At 44.2% G+C, this 20234-nt stretch overlaps 1 protein-coding gene across 1 annotated transcript in view; it reads left to right on the top strand.

The window, feature by feature from the left end:
• Window positions 1-212: 212 nt before the first annotated feature.
• The window catches only part of NFAT5 (nuclear factor of activated T-cells 5, tonicity-responsive), a 38463-nt gene continuing 18441 nt past the window's right edge, over window positions 213-20234 (top strand). Inside the window, exons 1-3 of the mRNA XM_009879324.1 lie at window positions 213-333; window positions 12494-13052; window positions 18657-18849. Coding sequence (XP_009877626.1) covers window positions 276-333; window positions 12494-13052; window positions 18657-18849 — 810 coding nt within the window. The 5' untranslated portion in view covers window positions 213-275. The remainder of the gene's footprint in view (window positions 334-12493; window positions 13053-18656; window positions 18850-20234) is intronic.

Below are 20234 nucleotides of genomic sequence, written 5' to 3'. Positions count from 1 at the left end.
CACAGGCTGCCCAGGGCAGCGGCGGAGTCCCCGTGCCTGGAGGGATTTAGAAACCGGCTGGATGTGGTGCTCAGGGACACGGTCAGCGGTGGGCCTGGAAGCGCCGGCCTAACGGTTCGACTCGGTGATCTTAAAGCTCTTTTCCAACCTAAATGATTCTGTGGTTCTAAATATGCATTAAATGATTTTTTTTTTTTTTTTGGACAGAATCTGTCTATGACCTTCTCCCAAAGGAGCTGCAGTTACCACCTTCCAGAGAAACATCTGTAGCATCCATGAGCCAAACAAGCGGTGGTGAGGCAGGTTCGCCGCCTCCAGCTGTAGTTGCTGCTGGTAAGCATTCTCCTTTATTCGCTCGCTTTGACGTTCATAACGTCCTGGCCAACATGAACAGTGCTGGCAAAGTTTTGATTGTCAAAAAAGAGCTTGTGGAGAAGTAACAGAGTTCATTCTAGGAGAATTCAGGTAACATAAATTCAGCTAAACTGGATGGTCTCGATTATCAGGCGTTCTATGTTAATGGTTGCTGTATTTCATATATATATATTCACAAGAAACAAGCTCCCTGTTTTATTATCCCGTTATTAGGCAGCACAGGCCTGTAACCTCCTAGAATGCACTCTGCCTTCCAGGGTAATAAGTACCAAATTGGAACTAAGGCAGAACGTAGACCGACAGTAAACCAGCAAATCCTAGCAATGGTGAAAAAATGGCACGGGAGATTATGTTTTGGGCCATGAAGCTTTCACCAAACTGTCAGGAGGAGGAAAGGTCATGTTTTCCTTTAAGAGGCCTGAGGAAGCTTAGTATTTAAATCCCATTCACACATAGCTCTCTGTTGTAATGCATCACAAAATTCTGAATATGTGAGAATATATGTCAGGATGGCACTTCTATAAAGTGTTAAGTTTCCATTAGTTATTTTCTAATTGACAGCGTATAAAAACAAGGCATGACCGTTTTATCTTCGTCTTAATCTTACTCCCAGTCATGTTTTAGACTTCAGGCTAAAGACTGTCATTGGTCTTCATTGAATGTAAAAAACGTGAGGATTTAAGGGCAAAGTTCAGATTTGAGGTTAGCCTTAGCGCTGACTTGCATCTGGAATTCTTGTAACTTGTATATATTAGAAAACATCTATAATGAGGAAAAAAATGTTATGCTCATGATAGATACATCTTTCTTCATTGGATAAGGTTTTATTTTTGCATAATTTGATCCCCATATTTCTCAAAAGGTCATGTTCCACCCCCCTAATTGGCCTTAAATTGGTGCTTGAGAAAAAAGTATATATTGAAGGTGAGGATTCAGATAGCTGCGTTACTCTTTTCTGCTCTCTCTGAGTTCATATGCATTAAATGTTTGTGTGAGGTTTGCATGGTACAGGAATCCTGGTCAGAAACTGAAGCGATTGTAGACTTGTCAGAGAAACTTTACAGCACTGCTCACCATTCATGTTTTGCCAGAGCTCTTCTGAGAGAACCTGTGGATTTAACTGTGCACAGTGGAACTTCGGTCACTGAAAGAATTTGATGGTTTTATTGATTCTATTGAAAGGATTTGGTATTTTCCTATCCCTTATTCAAGAAATGATTTGGGCATGTATTGTTAAAATCAAGATACTTAACGATCGGTTTGGTTCAAAGACGTAGCTGCAACCAAATCCTGTAGAAACATGTATGTCAAAAAAAACCCCAGCCCCACAAACCCTGTTACACTCTAAATCCACAGATAGACATGAACTGCTGATTAATTCTGTATCTAACAGAAAAGACTTAAAAACTTGAATGAAACTAAATGTCTGTTGCCTCCAGGTGTTTAGTGTCTGCTAACAGCCAGTCCGGTTCCTCCGAAAAAAGCCTACGAGTGGGTCAGCTCTGTTTGGGGTAAACTGCAGCCCAATTCCCTTGAATTAAAAACTTAAAAATGGTGTTGAGATTTTTTTTTTTGTTAACACTGAAAGGAGACCTACACGTTCCCTTAAGAACAGATGTCAGTGTCGGAGGTCGCGTAGTTTCACCAAGACTTTAAGCTGCTGCTGCTGCCGAAGGAGGAGCTTTTGCCACTTGTGCTTGAGGACCTGCTTCAGGCTGGAGCCTACCCAAAAAACCAGACAAAAACCCCCAACAGAGGAAAAACTATCTTTGTTTGCACTTTGGCCAAGCAAGGATAGGTAGATAGTTTTAGTGCAACATCATTGTGGGGTTTTATGGTTTTGTTTTTTGTTCTTTTTCCCCACTGCACCACCTCCAGCATCTTGGAGAAATGTTCACCTGCAACAGGTGTCTGTGGGCTGTGTTCCAAAACTACAGACACAGAGCGGAAAGCTGAGAAGAACAGTCCCTGCTCCTCCCTCTGGTGTTGGGAGACGAGATATGTATATATAGAAAAATAGGTAATATATATTCTACCCCAAGGGTAGAGAGCTGGCTGGGTATTTCTGGTAAGCACGAGGCCAGACTTTCTTCTCTTTAAAGCGGGGGCAAACTCTTGGGCACGGAGGAAGGAACGTGGGTGTCTGCAGCAGTTGTAAGTGGGGATTGTTTATAGTCGTCATCCGCCCTCCCGCAGGTCCCTGCAGCGCACGGCAGGTCAGGATCCCTCTGTAAACCGTCTAGAACCCAGGGCCGGCGCGAGTCCCCGCAGCACACGGCTGCCCTGGAGCAGGAGCGTTCTCCGCTGTCCCCGGTTGACTTCCAGAGTACCGGGAGCGCTTTTGCTTTTCATTGAGGTTAGCTGTGTCTTTTTTTTATTGCACCCAGCTCTCTCCGCTTTCTCAGGAGAACAGGACACAAATGTTTTGACTGCGTCCTTGCCGTTAGCTATACCGTGGTTCTAGATAAAAGGGTGTATCACATTTTAATGTTAGGGTTTTTTTGGGTTGCTGCAGTTTTTAGAAGTTGCTACCACATTTTCAAGCCCTGTCACCCTGCTTCATGTAGTGGTACGTCTGACTGGGCTCTGATCTCTGAACAGGAAAATAAGAGGAAAAAGAGCCTGGGCTTTGTGCATGTCTATATGCTCGTACAGGAAAACATAAATATGTATTTTACATTTATATTCTTTAGAATATAAATGAATATATAGAATATATCATAAATGGATATATATCATATATAAATCGTATATCATAAATGAATATATATCATCATAAATGAATATATAGAATGAATATAGAATATATAGAATGAATATATAGACTATATCAGCTCCTTAATAGCAGACTGTAGGCACATGTTGGAGGAGCTGACGCTGTTGATAGGATGGGGAGGAAAGATGGCTTTGGGCACCTGGTGATCCTGTATCTGGAATCTTTCCCTTTTGTGTAAGTCTCTCTTCTTTTTTTTAACATTTTTTGGTCAGCTTTTACTTGCTCTGAACGCTCGTTTTTTTGGGAAACGGAAGGGAGAGGATAGTTCAGTGTCCCTAGCGTGGTAGGTAATCTCCTTCACCCTTGTTTCGAGAAGGAAGGGCTAATTTGAAATGCTGCTGGCACTCTCCGTGGAAGTCAATCGCAGATATGATTACTTTTGATAGTGAGAGGATTACGTTACAGGGAACAATCCAAAGCCGTGAAAGCTTTTTGCTGCGCCTGCACTAGTTAACGCAGTTTGTTCTCTGCTTCCCAAAACGCAAAGGAAGGTCCTATCTGACGAAATTCAGCTTACCTGAGGCTTTTCTGTCAGTCAGTTTGCTGTGGGGTTTTGAACAATATAAATCACATTATAGGTGAAAAACATATATTGCTGCAGTTAACTTCTCTGAGCGTTTTCTTCTTTTTTTGGAGGAGCAGGACGGGCTGTTTGTAGCAGCGATGATCTTGCAGGGGCAGACTTCTAGTTCTTCCAGTTGGAAATTTGTTTTGTGATTTTACAGAACCGTTTTAAGAGTATTAAAATGGAGTGTTGCCGATTGGATTTTCATTAATTTGTTAATAAATGTGTATCTCGTATTCATTAATCCAGACAAAAAGAGGTATTACCCACTCTCTGAATATCAAACAGGCGAGTACGATTTAATAGGACTCTGGGATTCTGAGCTGCGATGTTCACAGCCTAAGCTGCTGTCTCAGGCTTCTAGTTGTGTTATTCTTCTGGAAAGCAGAAGGGAGGTAAAGGCTCTGGTTTTACAGCTCAAAACTGTTCTCTCTTCTTGCTATTTGAATTCCAAGTGTCTTTGTTCAGGGGACAGGAAGAGGAGGATTTTGCCTGGTGCGGTACCATAAACACATTAAATATGAATCATCTTCTAGACTCCTGAAATGCGTGAGGGTGTCATGCTGAGAAATGTCATTGTAAGCAGTGCCTGGAGATTTCTTACATGAAATAAATGTGCCTGAAGCTTTAATAGTGCCTTCTACACAATGGTTTTAAGCTCCAGTTGCAAGCAGGGATGCTCGAGTCTTTTCAGTCAGTTCTTCAAGGTCGAGCAGTTTTTTTGTGGTGATCAAGACCCGTTGAAAGAACGGTTAAAATTCACGCCGCCCTTTGTCGAAGGTGCTTCCTAGTTGGTAGGTCAACACTTTTCCTCATCTCTTGGGGATGATTCAGGACTGTATTTGACCACATACTCTAAGCTGCTGTTGCTTTGTCATCTTCTGTCTGCAGTAACAGGAATGCTCAAACATTCTGAACCCCAGGAAGGAAAACTGTGACAGAAACTGGCTTCTCTGCTTCTCAGCCATTCCTTCTTTCCAGAGTAGATCTTGGAACGAGCTTCTTCAGCTTGGTGACGAGCTCTTAAGCGGCTCTGCATTTCCCACAGAGGCAAATGGAAATGTTTCCGTATCTTTTTGCGGTATTTCCCGCATCGTTTCCATTCTGACAGCTTCCAGGTCTTATCTCAAATTCAGTTCTCCACAAAAAGAGCAGTGCTCTTCCTGTGGCAGCAGGGTGAAAGGATTTTACACCCCTGAAATGTATTTTCTGATCTTTTCTTTGCTTTCTTCCTCTTTGGATACAATTGGTATGGGATGTGTCGAATTTTTCTGGCTCCCAAACATCTGTGGTTGTATCCTGGGAACATACTTGGTAAACGATGAAGCTTTACCTTTTTGTGGTCATGGCAATTCTGTGCTCCTTTTTAATTAAAAGGACAAACTACTTCTCCCAAACAGATGTAATTGGTTTTTCTTTGATCAGAGTTCTTATTGAAATCCTTGCCATAAGCATCTTTGGTCATTTTAATTATGAAAATAAGGCTTTGCTTGTCAACTGCTGCCATAGTGAAATGGATAAAAATACTTGCATCATCTGTGGGGTAGAGAGCGGGTGCTAATGGGGATGTGGGTCATGTTTCCTACTGTCACCATAAGGCTAGTTCGTCATTCTCAAACTAAAGATTCAAATAAAGCCTCAAAATAGAGGTATGGGTTTCTTTCTTTCTTTTTTTTTTTTTCCTGAGTAGCCAGGGTCAGACTTCTTAATTTTTATTTTTAATGAAAATATTTTGTCAATTTATCATCCTTCCTGGTGTCATTAGTCAGTTTTTCCTGTTAATACAGAAATAATTACCAGAGATTTCAAAGGGGATGTCAGCTATTTCTATTATCTTGGGCTTATAATTACATGCTGTAAACAAATTATCAGACAAAAAATTTCTTCTTTGTAGTTGGTCTCCAATGCCTGTAAAAACTTCAATTTCTTTGTAGGCTTTTCCCTTCCTCTTCCCACCGCCCTCCCAGTTGGAAATGCCTTCCTGTAATTTCCCAGGAGGATGTCTTCCAGGGATTTCTGTCTGCTTGTTTCGGTTGTGTGTCAAATGCTTCTTTCTTAAAGAATTGATCTAAACCAGATCCTAACGCTCCTTAGAAATGCATCTTCCTGGTGCTGTCTGCTGGGGAGAAGTCGTCGCCAAAGGAAAAGATTTTTCTTACAGTTTCTGTTTTATGGAAACTTTTTCGACGTGTTCCCTGCAAATTCCGTTAAGACATTGTAGTTGTGCAGGGTTGTACCTGCGATGAGTGCGCACCGGCTCCTCTGCGTGGAGCAGAGCTTCCTTCAGCACAGAGGTGTACCCTGCATCATCTCTTTTTTTTGGACTAAGTTGGTTTTCAGTCTGCCTAAATCTCACCTAGTCAGCAAACCCCATTTTCCAGACCTGCTCCGTTGTACCCAGGCTCTTTTGTCATTCTGACAGTTCATTCGTGGCCAATTCTTGCATTAAGTGTCTCCTATTCTTATATCAGAAAGGCCTGAGAATTGCATTGCAACGAGAGAATTCCCCGTTCCTGATGAAGAACGGAAACCCAAGCTGGCGAAGGGCATGAGGAGAGCAGCCTCCTGGTGCCGCTGTTTGGGCACCTCCTTGCAGTAGCGGCCTGGAAGAGGTTGTGACGGCGAAGAGGAGGTCTTTAGTTCTTAGAATCTTAAATGGAAGTGTCCTTCGTCATCATCGTCCCGTCTGTCTTTTAGGGAAGCGAGCTAAGGAGACAACAGGTAGAGCTTGAAGGTCGCAGCTCAGGGTCCGAGCGTTCTGACTTGCTTGTTGGCAGCTGGTTACGGCTCCGCGTGGGGAGGAGTTGGGGTGTGTGAGCCACTCATAGAGGTTCTACTCAACTTGAGTGTGGATTTAATACCAGATGTCATTTATAACGGCAACAGATCGATTGATGTATTTACCCAAAGTATAATAAATACATTGCTTGGTTCAGCATGTGGATGTAAGGGGAATTTACGCTGTTGGGCTTAATGTAAATTAAATTAACCTACCTATCTTGAATCTGAGTGTTTTTAATAACTGGTGAATTGGATTGCTTTATTATATTTGCTGGGATGCTAGTTTTTTTCTCTATTAATACACTTAACTTGCATTCTAGCTTCGCCATTCAGAGACAGGCATCGAGTGGTGGGTTGTGTGACAGTGTCTGTCAATAGTGAAGACAAATAGTGCCAGAGACACTTAACCCATCCAATCTCACCCAGGGTATAGGTCGGTCTTGTTTTCAGACTTCTTCATAAGTCTCTTTTCTTTCTTTCTTTTTTTATTTTTTTTCCTTTTTTTCCAATATTTTTTAAAATTTTGTTTTATTTCTAAATAGTGGATTGATACTGATTTGAAACTAAACTTTTTGGAAAAGTTTTTGACATTACGTCAGTAATACAAGAAGAAGAAAAGCAGAAACCCAAGTTTGGCATGTGAGGTGTTGAAAGCAGGTTTGCAGCCACTTTGTAAGTTCTGGGTTTTACCTTTAAAAACCTTTGGCAACACAAGGGTTGACGCTGGAAATTTTGCACGTAATATCCGTCTGGGTTTGTTCTGAAATTGCTCTTCTGTACCCAGTGGTTCAGGTAAACTAATTAACATACGAAAGTTGTATTGAGAGCACACTATGTTCGATCAATTAACAAATTTAATAAACGCGTATACTCCGTATGTTAAGCTTACACACCACCTAAACCTCACCCTGCCTGGGCAGTTTTCATTTTTGACACTGGAATGTTTTCTAAACTTCGCACAGCGGACGGTGTGGGATGCAGGCTGGGCTCTGAGAAAAAGGCAAGTTCTTCAGCAGCTTTTTACGTGTCCCGACTGGCCGTGCACAGGGGCTCAAAACTTGTAAACCCCAAAATATCTCCCAGTTTCTTTCTGTTTGAAATCTTAAGATTTGCATCTGGGAACTGACTTGCTTGGCACTCCCGCTGCAATTAATAATAAAAAAATTAATAGTAATAAAAATTAAAAGTCATCAGGAGGCTACCTGTTTCTTTTTGAGGACTGGGCAATCCTTGTTGTATTTAAGAATCTCTTTGGAAAGAACGAGCAAGGATTTCAGGATTGACTCCATGTGTTATCTGAAGACACCTCCCTCAATGCCAAGTAGTGATTTTTTTTTTTTTAAATTTCTCCTGCCTTTCAGACCTTTTTATTTATTTTTTTTAGAGGCTGAATGCCTTGTTTGGCTTCCCAAGATAATAGTGTATAGGAATATATGCCATTGCCTTATTTGCTAACTCAGGAGGTTACGAATTTCCTTTGTGCGATGCTTTGTGTTACTGCCAGGAAAAAGACTGCACCGATTTGCTCACGGGGATGCTCTTTTGCTCTGTGTTCCCTGATGTTACACGTGATTTTTAGCAACATGCCGTTGTGCCGCGGGCGTGTTGCGTCCCTTTATCCAGCACCTGCTTCTTGGCCGCGTTTTGTTTGCGGGAAGAGCCTCAGTGGTTGGGTCTCTGGGCTGTGACGGTAACTCCGTTGCCTGCCTGAGAGCGAGGGACGCCTTGGGCAGCCCCAGGCACCTTTTTAGACTTTCTGCAAAGCCAATGTACAAATGGCTGGTACCAGTAACAGCTTCTGAAATTTAGCCTTCCCGGGCGTAGTGCGGAGTAACTGGTTATCTCTTTGTTTGCGTTCTGGACTCCAGCACTAACCGCTTAGTTTGTAGTTCTTGGTTATTTTCTGCCTCCCAACTGCCCGTTACTGATGTGTAAATTACGATGGCCAAAAGGGAACCAGGGCTTCCTTACGCTGAACTGTTTGATACCGTTCTGCTTCTCTTGGAGAGAAAAAGCTCGCAGGACAGGCAGCAAATTCTGAATTACTTATTTCGACTACCTTACGTGTTACAGTCACGGAAATGAATAGATTCAGGAGGTTTAGTTTCAACAGTGATCAAAGTTGCTCTAACGTGGAAGTAGTTTTCTTTTCCTCTCTGATTTTTTTATTAAGAAAAAGGAAAAAGTAACCACCTTGTGATGCTGGTGCACGTTTCGTTTATAATAGTGCGGCTGCATACTTGCCACAACATGCACTTGGCTGCTCTTCACTGTTGTTGCTCTGAAAGCAATTTTTATTTTGAGGCTGTGTTAAAATATCTTCAGTCTTATATTTCCAAATGTGCATCCTCATTTAAACTCTCTATTTGTTGTTGCAAGCACTGTTAAATTGCAAATGAAAGAGCCACCTTGTAACAATTCCCATTAATATGTGTCTAAAGAAAGTAACCTCAAATAAAAGAAATGCTCAAACTGGGAAAGGCGTGTGTATGTTTGCGCTCTGACTCGAAGGACCAGCACCCCACGGCCACCCGTTCTGTCTTGTTTGTTATCTGCATGTTGGGGAGAACTTCATCCCTCAGAGGAAATGCAAAACGTTCTCGCCTTTTCCAGCAGTACCAGTCGAGTTTGAGTTACTGACAACTTCAGAATAAACATCTATTTTTCCTTGAAATGCAGCATACTCAACCAAGAGGTCTCCTTTGAGTATCAGATCCACGTGTGTTGTCACTGGCTTCAGAATAAATTGAAAAACCCAAATGGGAGCCGTGTAAAACATACAGGAGTTTATTCGCTATAGTGACTTTGTGAATTCTTATTTGCTTGACTCCATTTATTTCTTTACTAATTCAAGGGAAGATACGAGTTGGCTAAAGGCCTGCAGACATAATCATAAATTTTACCATGTTTCTTAGTGTCTGCGTAAAGCAATTACTAGTTTGTCCTCCAAAATAGATTTATATGTGTATTTGATTGTTCTCATATAGCCAGTTTATTTCATTGACCGTAACGTTTGTCGTACTTCCTTGCGTATTTTTAATTATTAGCAGAGAGAAGACGCTGGCCCGTGCATGTTTTAAAAAAACACTTGTGTGTTTCTGGGTGGTAACGGCGTTTGTCTGAGAATATCTAAGGCTAAAGAGAGAAATTTTCTGACCGTTACCATTTAGCTTGATACTGTTTCCATAACCTAATCTCATTGTTGTACAGGGGTGTCTTTGGTAAATGGAGGAGAGTATAACCGATTTATAATGGATGGTATCTCTTCACTTTTTAAATATATAGAGAAAATAACACACGTGTTCAGACACATACGTGCTTTTTTAACTTCTAGATAAAAAATCTGAAGGAGAAATTGCTTTGGACAGCAATAATGCTGCACCCTAAAATAACGATAGCATTGCCAGCTCTTTCGGCTTTGTGCTGAAAAGTATTTTGTTTAGTGATTTATTTTTAATTTTTTCTTCCTAGGAAGGTGAGGGAAAAGGACAATTGTTGCATTTCTGGACAGGATATGCATTGAGCCGTTTGATCCCAGGGTAGGATGGGTGTCACAGGCACACCTGTTCCAGTGCAGCCCCGGGTGCCGACTGTCACCTCGTCTTCTAGGTCTTTTAAAGGACCTTTCTAAAACATTCCCAGCACTTGCTGCAAAAATACGAATCCTTGATTCTAATCTGTTGGAGGAAAGGTCTTCCAGCTCTAGAGCCCTGCTGCCCGGTTCGATGTGCATAACTCGTTACTTGTCGGAGCCTTTGCCGTGCCCAGGCGGACACGGGGCGCGCATATGCTGCCTTGTCCCACGCGTGACACTCGGCCGTTACAAGAAGAATTCATTTGAAGTGGGGGAAGTGCTGCTCTCCAGCAATCCCCACCTGCACCATTACTGCTCCCCGCTCCATGGATTAAGTTTGCTGACTGCCCCTTCTCTGTTTCGTCCTGTTTGAGTGTATAACCCACGGGTGGAAACTAATTCTGTGTTAACGGAACAAAGGGAACAACCCGAATAGCGACGATCTCTCTCAACTCAAAGTGGCTGCAAATCAGCTCCTAAATATTGTCACTGAAATGAATATCTAGATTTAATAGTTCTTGCCAATCCTATAAATGTTTTTTGAAAGAAGCATTGCGTTAATGCATGATATAGAAAGGATAAATTTGCCTTTAAATTGGAATGCAGTTCAAAGTGACTGAATTCTCCAATTTCAGCCACTGTATTTGCCAAAGAACAAACTGGAAAATGGAACTGGTATCATTCATCTGCTCCTGGTTCACTGGGACGTTCGGGGAAGGGACTTCCTATGAAGATAAAAGCAGAATAGTTTGATCCATAAACGGTAATGGCCACTGAATTTTAAAATCTGAAGTAGTGTAGGGTTTCCTTTTAAATTCATTTTCTTGCAGAAAAGCTCTAAGGAACAGGAGCGGTTTAAAAATTCTTCACCATCAGTCCATTACCACCTGGTAATCACAAGTAGGCTGACTTAGGGGATGGTTTCCTAAGTTTTGCTGCTTGTTAAATATATAAATATATCATGACTGGACTTAACTTTATTATGTTACTTTAAAATAGATTAAACTGTATAAAATAGTGCAACTGTCTCTAGCACTACCTTGTGCACTTGAGAGAGCAATGCAATATTTGGGATTTTAAGAAAACATCCCAAGCAACCAAAAGGAGAGCGCTGTGATCTTGCTAATAGGTGTTACCTCCACGACACCAGTAGCTAGCTGAACAAGCATACTGTGTAATTGGGGCTGGATATATGTTATGTACAATTTGTTTCCAAAATTCGGTGATTTCTGTGCCTCTGGTTTATTGTGTAAGGTGTGGTCGTCAGTGCAGAAATACAGAAAATAGCATCTTCCTCCCAGGGGGCTTAAATCGGAATCTAAAATCCAGCTAGTTATTCCTCAGTGAGCTAAGGCTGATTTAAAGAAATAAATAAAGGCCTCTGTTTGTCCCTACTGCTTCCTCCGAAACGTTTGTCCGTTCAAATTCTTCAGTGGAAACGATGATGTTGCTCTCCAGAAAGCTTCAGGGTTTTGTTTGAATCATTTCACCGCCCTCTCACGGTCCCAAAACGGCCTGAGCTGGGTGCCCTCCGGAGCACTCACAGCCACGTGGACCAAAAAGCCCGGCTTAACGCCGACCCTCCCAGGGCTGCCCCACGCTGTCTCCGTAGGCGTCGGGGACCCGGCTCATGAAGCCTGGGAGAAATGGGTATCGGTGCCTGCGAGAGCCAAACTGCAGAGATTTCACGTCTCCGTGGGTCAGCACGTCACCGGTGCAGGCGTTTCATCCCCAGTTTGAACCTTCGAAACGAAGAGCTCTGTCCTAGTGACTGATACCAGTTCCATTTTGCCTACCGACTCAGTTGATTTTATATTTTATTTCTCATTTATGATGGAATAATCAGCAGCTCTTTTTCTCATTTATTTTCTCATATTTTTATTCCAGGATTTGCCTCTGAAGCAGGGAGTGTCTGCATTAAAAATGACCTGTAGTTCTCTGCTTCATAGGTTAGAAACTTATTTTAATATTTTGTGGCTAAGCACAGTCCCGCCTTTTTTCAAAAATAAAAAATTTCCAACAATAAATGGTTTAATTGGCATCGAATGTGGATTATAAGCATTTCGCATTGGGGCTTCCATTATTTTAGATGAAATGGCTTCTCCTCAAATAATTAGTCCAGCTGAGGCAATGAAAGCTCTGTTTACTTGCAGCCGTTTTTACGAATTAACATTAAGTTTTAAAAAAAAAAAAAAAAGCCGATTGCAGAGGATCGCACCAAGTCTTCTTTGGACTTTTCCAAAGTCCCGTACCGGCTAGGCCGTGTCGCTTTAAGCATCTCCATTCTAAAACTTGACCAAATTCCAAACATTCCTTGGGGGAACGAAATCGGTTCGTAAATCACTTGATTTCAATGGGACTGCTATAGCCAGCGCACACCGAACCGTGTATCTTGTATTTACTTGTGAATTATACACCGCAGATGCTTCTTCAGCTCCTTCCTCTTCCTCCATGGGCGGTGCTTGCAGCTCCTTTACCACCTCTTCCAGTCCTACCATTTACTCTACCTCAGTCACCGACAGCAAGGCTATGCAAGTGGAGAGCTGCTCCTCAGCCGTGGGGGTAAGTACCCGAGGGGTAAGTGACAAGCAGTTAACCAGTAACGCAGCCCAGCAGCCGCCGTCAACGCCGAAGAGACACACAGTCCTGTACATCTCGCCGCCGCCTGAGGACTTGCTGGACAACAGTCGGATGTCCTGCCAGGATGAGGGCTGTGCGTTGGAGTCAGAACAGAGCTGCAGTATGTGGATGGAGGATTCACCCTCCAACTTCAGTAACATGAGTACCAGTTCCTACAATGATAACACTGAGGTGCCACGTAAATCGCGCAAACGCAACCCAAAGCAGAGGCCAGGGATCAAACGCCGAGATTGCGAAGAGTCCAACATGGATATATTTGATGCCGACAGTGCCAAAGCGCCTCACTATGTCCTTTCTCAGCTCAGCACGGACAGCAAAGGCAACTCAAAAGCAGGAAATGGGTTGGTATCTGCTTTTTTTTTTTTTTTTTTTAAAAAAAAAGTTTTATCGCCATATGTAAAACCAGGCTAATAAAACTCCCCCCGTGCCCCATCCAGATGTTCTGCTCAGGTTCTCACGTAAATCCCTTCCCTCTCTGCTGTTCCCTCTCGCGTCCTAGCCCATGAGAAGTTCTCATTAGGCTTGGTGATCTTGATTTAGAAGATAAAGCTAAACTTCCCTGCGACAGTTGGACGCAGCGCTGATGAGCTCATCTGTATTCTTGTTTAAGTGAAATTCCTAAAAGATTGCACAGTTCCATTTATAAAATGGCAATGAAAACAGCATTGTATTTGAAAAGAAAGGCAGAAGTGGACCAGGCGCACCCTAAATCTTAATGTTTTTTGCAGGATTTTGTGTGAGGATTTCAGTCTGTACACTTTGCCTGCCTTTGTTTGTCTCTCTCTCTCTCTCAAATAGAGAGAGTGATGAGAGTAGAATTTAATGGCCTGTTAGGATTTCTCATCGCTTACATTAACAGATGCTTTACATTTTTATAAAATGTTAAGATGATGTGGTGAACCAGAGTTTGTTTTTTCTTGTGAATTCACTTCTGTATTTGATTTTTTTCAGAAATAAATCTCTAATCCTGTTTCTCTCTGTGCTTCTGGGTTGTGTGCATGCGTGTGTCTCTACGTGGGCACGCCTGGGTGGTGGTCTCTCATCTCTCCCACTTCACACTGTTCACTAAACGCATTTCAGTAGTTGCTTAAAGAGGAAAAAGTCCATCAGTTTACAATAGTGTGTCGATACATCTTTCTATTTTGTTTTTAAACTTGTGGCTTCTTCGGTACTTTTAAGGTGATCAAGTGGATAGATTTGCCTTTTTTTTTGTTTTGCCTTTTTTCTTCTGTTTTGGGGAAGGGAGTGTATTTTGTTTGGTTTTACTTTTCTGTGTGTGCTTGCAGTGCGTTCTAATGTTCATCATGGTACTGGTGAATATTAAAATCTGACTGATGGGAAAGACGATGAACTTCTCATATTCCAACGGGAATTTGAGCCTGGAGTCTGTATTCCCAGGGTCACTGCAGTTCCATACTTAAAATTTCCCTGTGAGAAACCGATTCTGAGAAACTCTCCCGAGTGTGCCGGCCCATGTGTGGTGCCAGGAGGAGCTGAGCGGGACCCGGAGCCCCGGCTCCGCTGCCCGCTCCTGCCTCCTTGAGCCTCAGCATTTTGATCACCCTCCACACCGCAGTCGCTCTAGGCAGGGCTGCGCTTGTCCGGCATCTCTGATTCTCACCACCTGAACCCAATAGTAAAGTAAAAAATTAGAATGTGGTAGAGCCAGAGAAGCACGTGAGCCTCTGTAAAGCAGCTGCGTGGGACTAGGAAAGTGCCTGCTCTGAGCACGGAGGAGGTCGAGGTCAGGCTTTCCCTTCAAAAGGGAAGAAACTTTGTCGGAAGGCAGGGCCAGCGTGGCTCCAAGTGCGGGCTCTGGACAGAAAGGGGAGATTTGGTAAATACTGGACCAAGATTTATGATCTCAAGCTAAAACGTCACAAGACCGTAAAGTGCCCTAAAATATTGGGGGCTGACCGGTGAGCGTTCCTCGGTGCTGTCAGCAGTACTCTGTGAACGCAGATAAGCAGTGGGGTTTTTCCTCCTGTGGAACACAGGCTGGATTGAACTGCTGCAAGACTCTTACGCAACAGAACTGTCCTTTTAAATAAAAGCTCTGGGATGAGAAATGGCCAAGAGACTAGAAAACTTCATTTTGCAGTTGGAAGAGAGAGATTTAGCAGTACAAATCTAGGGCACGGTAGTGACTTTTTTTTTCAGGCTTTCCAGCCTGCTGGAGTGCGGCCAAGGGAGTTCATTTACTTTTGGCTTTAAGAAAAGAGCCGGGAAAGCACCCTTGCTAATTTGTGGAGTGCAAATAGCGTTTACCTCAAAAGAGACTCCTAGGCAGTTGTCTTTAAAAGCTAGGAAGAAGAAAGAATATATTCCCGTGGAAACTCGGGAGTTTGTAAAAGCCTTTTTAGAAGCGACTGAATTGGTGGTGATTTAGGGCAAAGAGTCTCAGATTTCTGACGCTCTCGCTTTCACTGTCGGGGCTTTGCTGCAGCAGCCCTGACGCTGGGGCAGGACCAGGCGAACCTTAACTTGGGAAACCTGGTTTAGTGCATTTGTGGGTTTTGCCACTCAGATTTATTTTTTAGCCGAGAGCTTTGAGGAGATGCTGTAACAGTTAAGCTAAGAAATAAGTGTCCGTAGGAAATATTTACTGTTTGTATGTGCATGAATATGAGCATCATAAATAAAGTGAATTAGAAGGATGTGTATATGCTGTATCCTCCTAATTCGAGGACTTCTGGTGAATGCTTTACAATTGCTTTCAAGTTCAGCTAATCTGATTGAAAGTAATGATTACTTCAGGTTTCTAGAGGGAGGACTTTCAAAGTAGTCGTTAGGCAGCGTCTCTTTGCATAAATATGACAATGTGTAAAATATTGACAATTAAAGTACCTTGGATTCCGAAAGTAAAGTACTCTTAGGAAGACAGTTGCATCGGAGAGGCCAAAACATTAACATCACTGCCAAAACTTCACATTTTGAGTACTAAAAGTGAGTTTTCATTCTGATGGCTGCCTCCTGCGCTCCCCTTCAAAGCACGGTGGTGCCTCTGTCTCCCAAATTAGGTGAGGGAGCAGCTCTCAGGCATGATGAGGTCAGGGCAGGGATCCCTTGGCTGCCCCTCGCCTCTGGGAGTGAGAGCTGGGTGCTTTAGAGGCCTGAGCGAGACACAGAAGATACTCACTGGACGTGAGTAATGTATTCCTTTTAATTACTAGTCCATTGGAGTAATGTCCTGACAGATGGGATAGAGAAAGCTTGAGTTTGATTACCGTTTTTGCTTAACCTGTGCAGAAGTGAACAACGTAGCGGAGGCGGTTATGGTTTACTTAGTGTTACAGGTTTTCTGTATGGTGCACTGAAGAAGAATTTTGTCCCTTTTGTTTTCCTAAAAGTGTGTTTTAACGTAGCGTTTTCATTTTTTTAAGCAGCCTGTCCCACCAGGCTGTGGCAGAGTAACCCAGGACTCCTTGGCAGAAACTCCTTGGTGGTGAACGGAGTTAAATCCAATGAGCTGGATGGGGGCATTGAGCGCACGCTCCGGAAGTCTGCAGGAGTGTTGGTCTGCTGGAGGGCAGGGTGGCTCTGCTGAGGGATCTGGCCAGGCTGGATCCATGGGCTGAGGCAAATTACGTGAGGTTCAGTCAGGCCAAGCGTCAAGTCCTGCCCTTGGGTCACACGAACCCCCGGCAGCGCTGCAGGCTTGGGGAGGAGCAGCCGGAAAGTGCCTGGTGGGAAAGGACCTGGGGGGACTGGAGGACAGCTGGCTGAAGGTGAGCCGGCAGGGTGCCCGGGTGGCCAAGACGGCAAGAACATCCCAGCCTGGATCAGGAATAGTGCGGCCAGCAGGACCAGGGCAGGGACCCAAATCCTGTGTTCAGTCAGTTTTAGGCCCCTCACGACAGGAAGGACACTGAGGGGCTGGAGCGGGTCCAGAGGCAAAATACTGCTTTGAGGTGCTGGAGTGTGCCAAGAGAAGGGCATGGGAGGTGGTGAAGGGTCTGGAGAACAAGCGTGATGAGGAGCAGCCGAGGGAACTGGAGTTGTTAAGTCTGGAGAAGAGGCTGAGGAGAGACCTTCTCACTCTCTGCAGCTCCCTGGCAGGAGGGTGTCGCGAGGTGGGGTCAGTCTGTTCAGCCAAGTAAGAAGTGATAGCACAAGAGGAAATGGGCTTGAGTCGCTCCAAGGGAGGTTTAGATTGGATGTTGGGAAGAATTTCTTTGCTGAAAGAGCAGTGAAGCATTGGCACAGGCTGCCCAGGGCAGCGGTGGAGTCACCATCCCTGGAGGCTCAAAAAATGTGTAGATGTGGCACTTGAGGACATGACTTAGTGGTGTTGGGTTGACAGTCGAACTGGACGATCTCCGAGGTCTTTTCCAACCTGAATGATTCTATGATTCTAAAGACAGCCCTCTCGCAGGTGTTTTATACTAATATTTTGATCTAGATCCTGCCTCTCTGCTGCTGCAGGGTCGAAGACGAGTGGGCTGGGGCACTCGGGGGTGCTCAGAGCGGTGCTGGGCACCCCTCCGGGCTGAGCTGGGTGGGTGGAGGCTCCCCGGGCAGCCCACGGCGAGGGATGCAAAGCACAAACTTCAGCAGCGCCTGTAGTGTAACCATTTCTTAGGCGTATCAAGAGGTTTTGGAAGGCTTAGGAGAAAGAAGAGCCTGACAAAGGGGGCTTTTGGGGGTTCAGGATGTGTCAGAGTCGGGGCAGAGGAGGGTTCTGCAGAAGAGCTGGGCAGGGGCCAGGGGAGCCAGCGGGCACCCGAGCTAGTCCTGGCACAGGAGGGGTTTTAGGAAAGGTGCTGCTAACGTTCATTAGTGTAAGTCATGTAATTGGGAAGAGAGTGCTAGGGGTTTCCCCAGCCTTCAGCTCAGTGTAAACGCACGCAGAGGCAAAACTACCAGTAAAAATTTGAAGAAAAAGTGTTTCTTTCACCCTTCTCCCTGAGAAACAAAACCCCTGGATAAATTACTTCCTGTGCGTTGCACGTTAAAACAGGATTTGCTTTTTAAAGCAATCACACTCGTTATTTTAAACTGCTTTCTTTAGAAGCATTAACTGTTAGAAACTACTTTTTGGTAGTGAAAAAAAAAAAGAATATCACATTTGCATCGATTCGTTGAGCCCTCTTTCTGCCTCTGCAGTTTGCCATGGCATGTGTACATTTGGCAGTGTTAAATGAGATTATTAGATCTCGGTTCAGGTTCATTATACAAACCTGCTCTGTATAAGATCAAGAAGTATTTTCCGCTGCACTTCAAAGTGGACACAGAACCGATGACGTTGTTATACTTTGGAGGGCTTCTTCATTCAGGTTTTAATTATGGAACTGAACGCGGGATACAGTCCATCTTAAGGTACGCCCCTGGAAAGAAGCAGGCTTTTTGCATCCACTGCAGATTTAAAATGGGTGCAATTATGTCGGAGCTTCTTACAACAGCTAAATTGGTTTTAATATAAATTCATCGATCTGTTTTGACGGAAATTAGTAGTTGGGTTTGCATGGATATGCAAGTTCAGGCGGAGACAGGCATGAGGCTGTTTTCCTATTGCAAGAAGTGTCATTTAACCTTGACTCCATTCGGTGTGTGTGTGCACATATGTATATTTGTTACAGAAGTGAAACAGCTTATTCAGACAAAATCAGGCTGTATCACATACTATGGAAAAGCAGGCTTTGAGCCTTCTTCCGTATGTCAACAGAGTTTAATGCTAATTGCTTTTCCCTTCCTTTATGTTCACTCTCTGAAAAGCAGTTCCTCTGCACTGGATGGAGGAGGCAGGGAAGTGCCGTTCCTCTTCATCCTGCAGGTCTCCTGTCCGAAAGAGAATCCCAAAGTTTGCCCTTGACTACAAAACTTCCATCCGTTAATATACGCTCTTTATCTTTTTAGCTTTTCTGTGATTTAGTGGTTTTTTGTTTTTTTTTTCAATCGGGGAGCTGCTTTTAACGTCTCTTTAATGGTCTGCTTTGACTTCCCAGAGCATCAGAGAACCAGAAAGGAGCTGGAGGGAAGAAGACCCCAATGTTGTGTGGTCAGTATCCGACTAAGAGCGAGGGGAAGGAGCTGAAGATAGTGGTACAGCCAGAAACCCAGCACAGGGCTCGTTATCTGACCGAAGGCAGCCGAGGCTCCGTGAAGGACAGGACACAGCAAGGCTTTCCAACCGTGAAGGTAGGCTGCTGAGCAGGGGGTGAGACGGGGACTCCTCTCCCAGGAAACTGGCTCAGTCCAAACAGGCCTCGAGTCTGTTTTCAGAGTGAAAGGGGGAGACTTTGCAGTCTCTTTGCTTTGGAGATTGTACTGGATCTCTTCTTGGAGGTCACAAGGAGTCTTATTTGCATCACAAAGTTGCAGGAGAAAGGAAGCTTTATGCTGAGAGAACGTGACGTTCATCTGTGATGCATGTCCTGTTAGACTATAATTATACAAACTGTGTAAATTAGATACCTGAAGCGTGCAAAACTAGGGTAGAGAAATGGTGTAGCTGTCTGACTGCTGATGACAGTGGGTCGTCATTATGCCTTATTGGTGAGGACATAAAACTAGATTTCATTAAAAAAAATCAATTTGAAGTGTGTAATTTTTTTTCTTTTGTTTGTTTCTTGGTTTGTGGATTGGGGTTTGGGTTTTTGTTTGTTTTTTTTTAAGAAGGATATGAATTCACATATCCAGTGTCTGTCTTTCAAGTCCGGTTGTAAAGGTCTGACTGAAGTGTACTTACTGCTGGGTGCGGTGAGCAGCAGTGAGGTGCATGTGGATTAGCAGAATTGAAGAATGAGGGGAAGAGGAAGCAGTTGTACTCACACGTAACAAACGCAGCCCGTCTCCTGTGTGGGCTCTGGTGCCTTCAGGTTCAGGTGTTGCTGCTCACTTGCCCTGAGGCAGGGATGAGCAGCACACGGAGCGGTGTCCTCAGTCCTTCTGATCCGGGGGAGGGCTGTGGATGGGGCTGAGGCAGGGCCTGGCTGCACAGCTGGTTTCTCCGGCAAGTATTTAGCTGCTTCGTTCACGACATTTGGAGGGGACAAGAGGACGACTGATGGAATTCGCCTTACTCGGAGAGGAGAAGAATTGCTGGTGATGGGAGTTGCCAGCCTGGCGAGGAGGGCTTTGCTGTGAGCTCATCAGAGGGTGGGGATCAAAGCCCAGGACGGAAGAAGGAGTTACGAATGGAGGAAGGCTACAAAGAAGTCCTTGCTCAAAAGGGAAAACGTTCAGAGACTATTCTCCAGTGACCGCACACTCATGCACAGAGTGTGAGATGTGCAGGTCTGGTTTCTTCCCCTGCCTGGAGCGGCCGAGAGCCGGGTAGCACACGTGGCTGGAATGCAGCCGTGGATGCGCAGCAGCTGTTCAGAAAGAAGAGAGGACATCGTGTATCGTAAGGAGCTCCCTGACTGCACAGCCCTCCAGCCTGAAATTAGAGACTGGCCTGTGGAGATCAGAGGAGGGAGGAAGCTCAGGGCTGGTGTTTTGGTGTCTGTTACAGGTTGCCTGATGGAGAAGAGGAGAGGTGATGCTTTCTGTAGGGAACTAACGGGAGTCTCCTGCTCAGG

Source organism: Apaloderma vittatum, unplaced genomic scaffold, assembly GCF_000703405.1.
Source record: "Apaloderma vittatum isolate BGI_N311 unplaced genomic scaffold, ASM70340v1 scaffold10012, whole genome shotgun sequence".
In the NCBI taxonomy this organism is placed as follows: Eukaryota; Metazoa; Chordata; class Aves; order Trogoniformes; family Trogonidae; genus Apaloderma; species Apaloderma vittatum.
The sequence above is the reverse complement of the archived record's forward strand: the minus strand, read 5'-3'. Positions and strand labels throughout refer to the sequence as shown.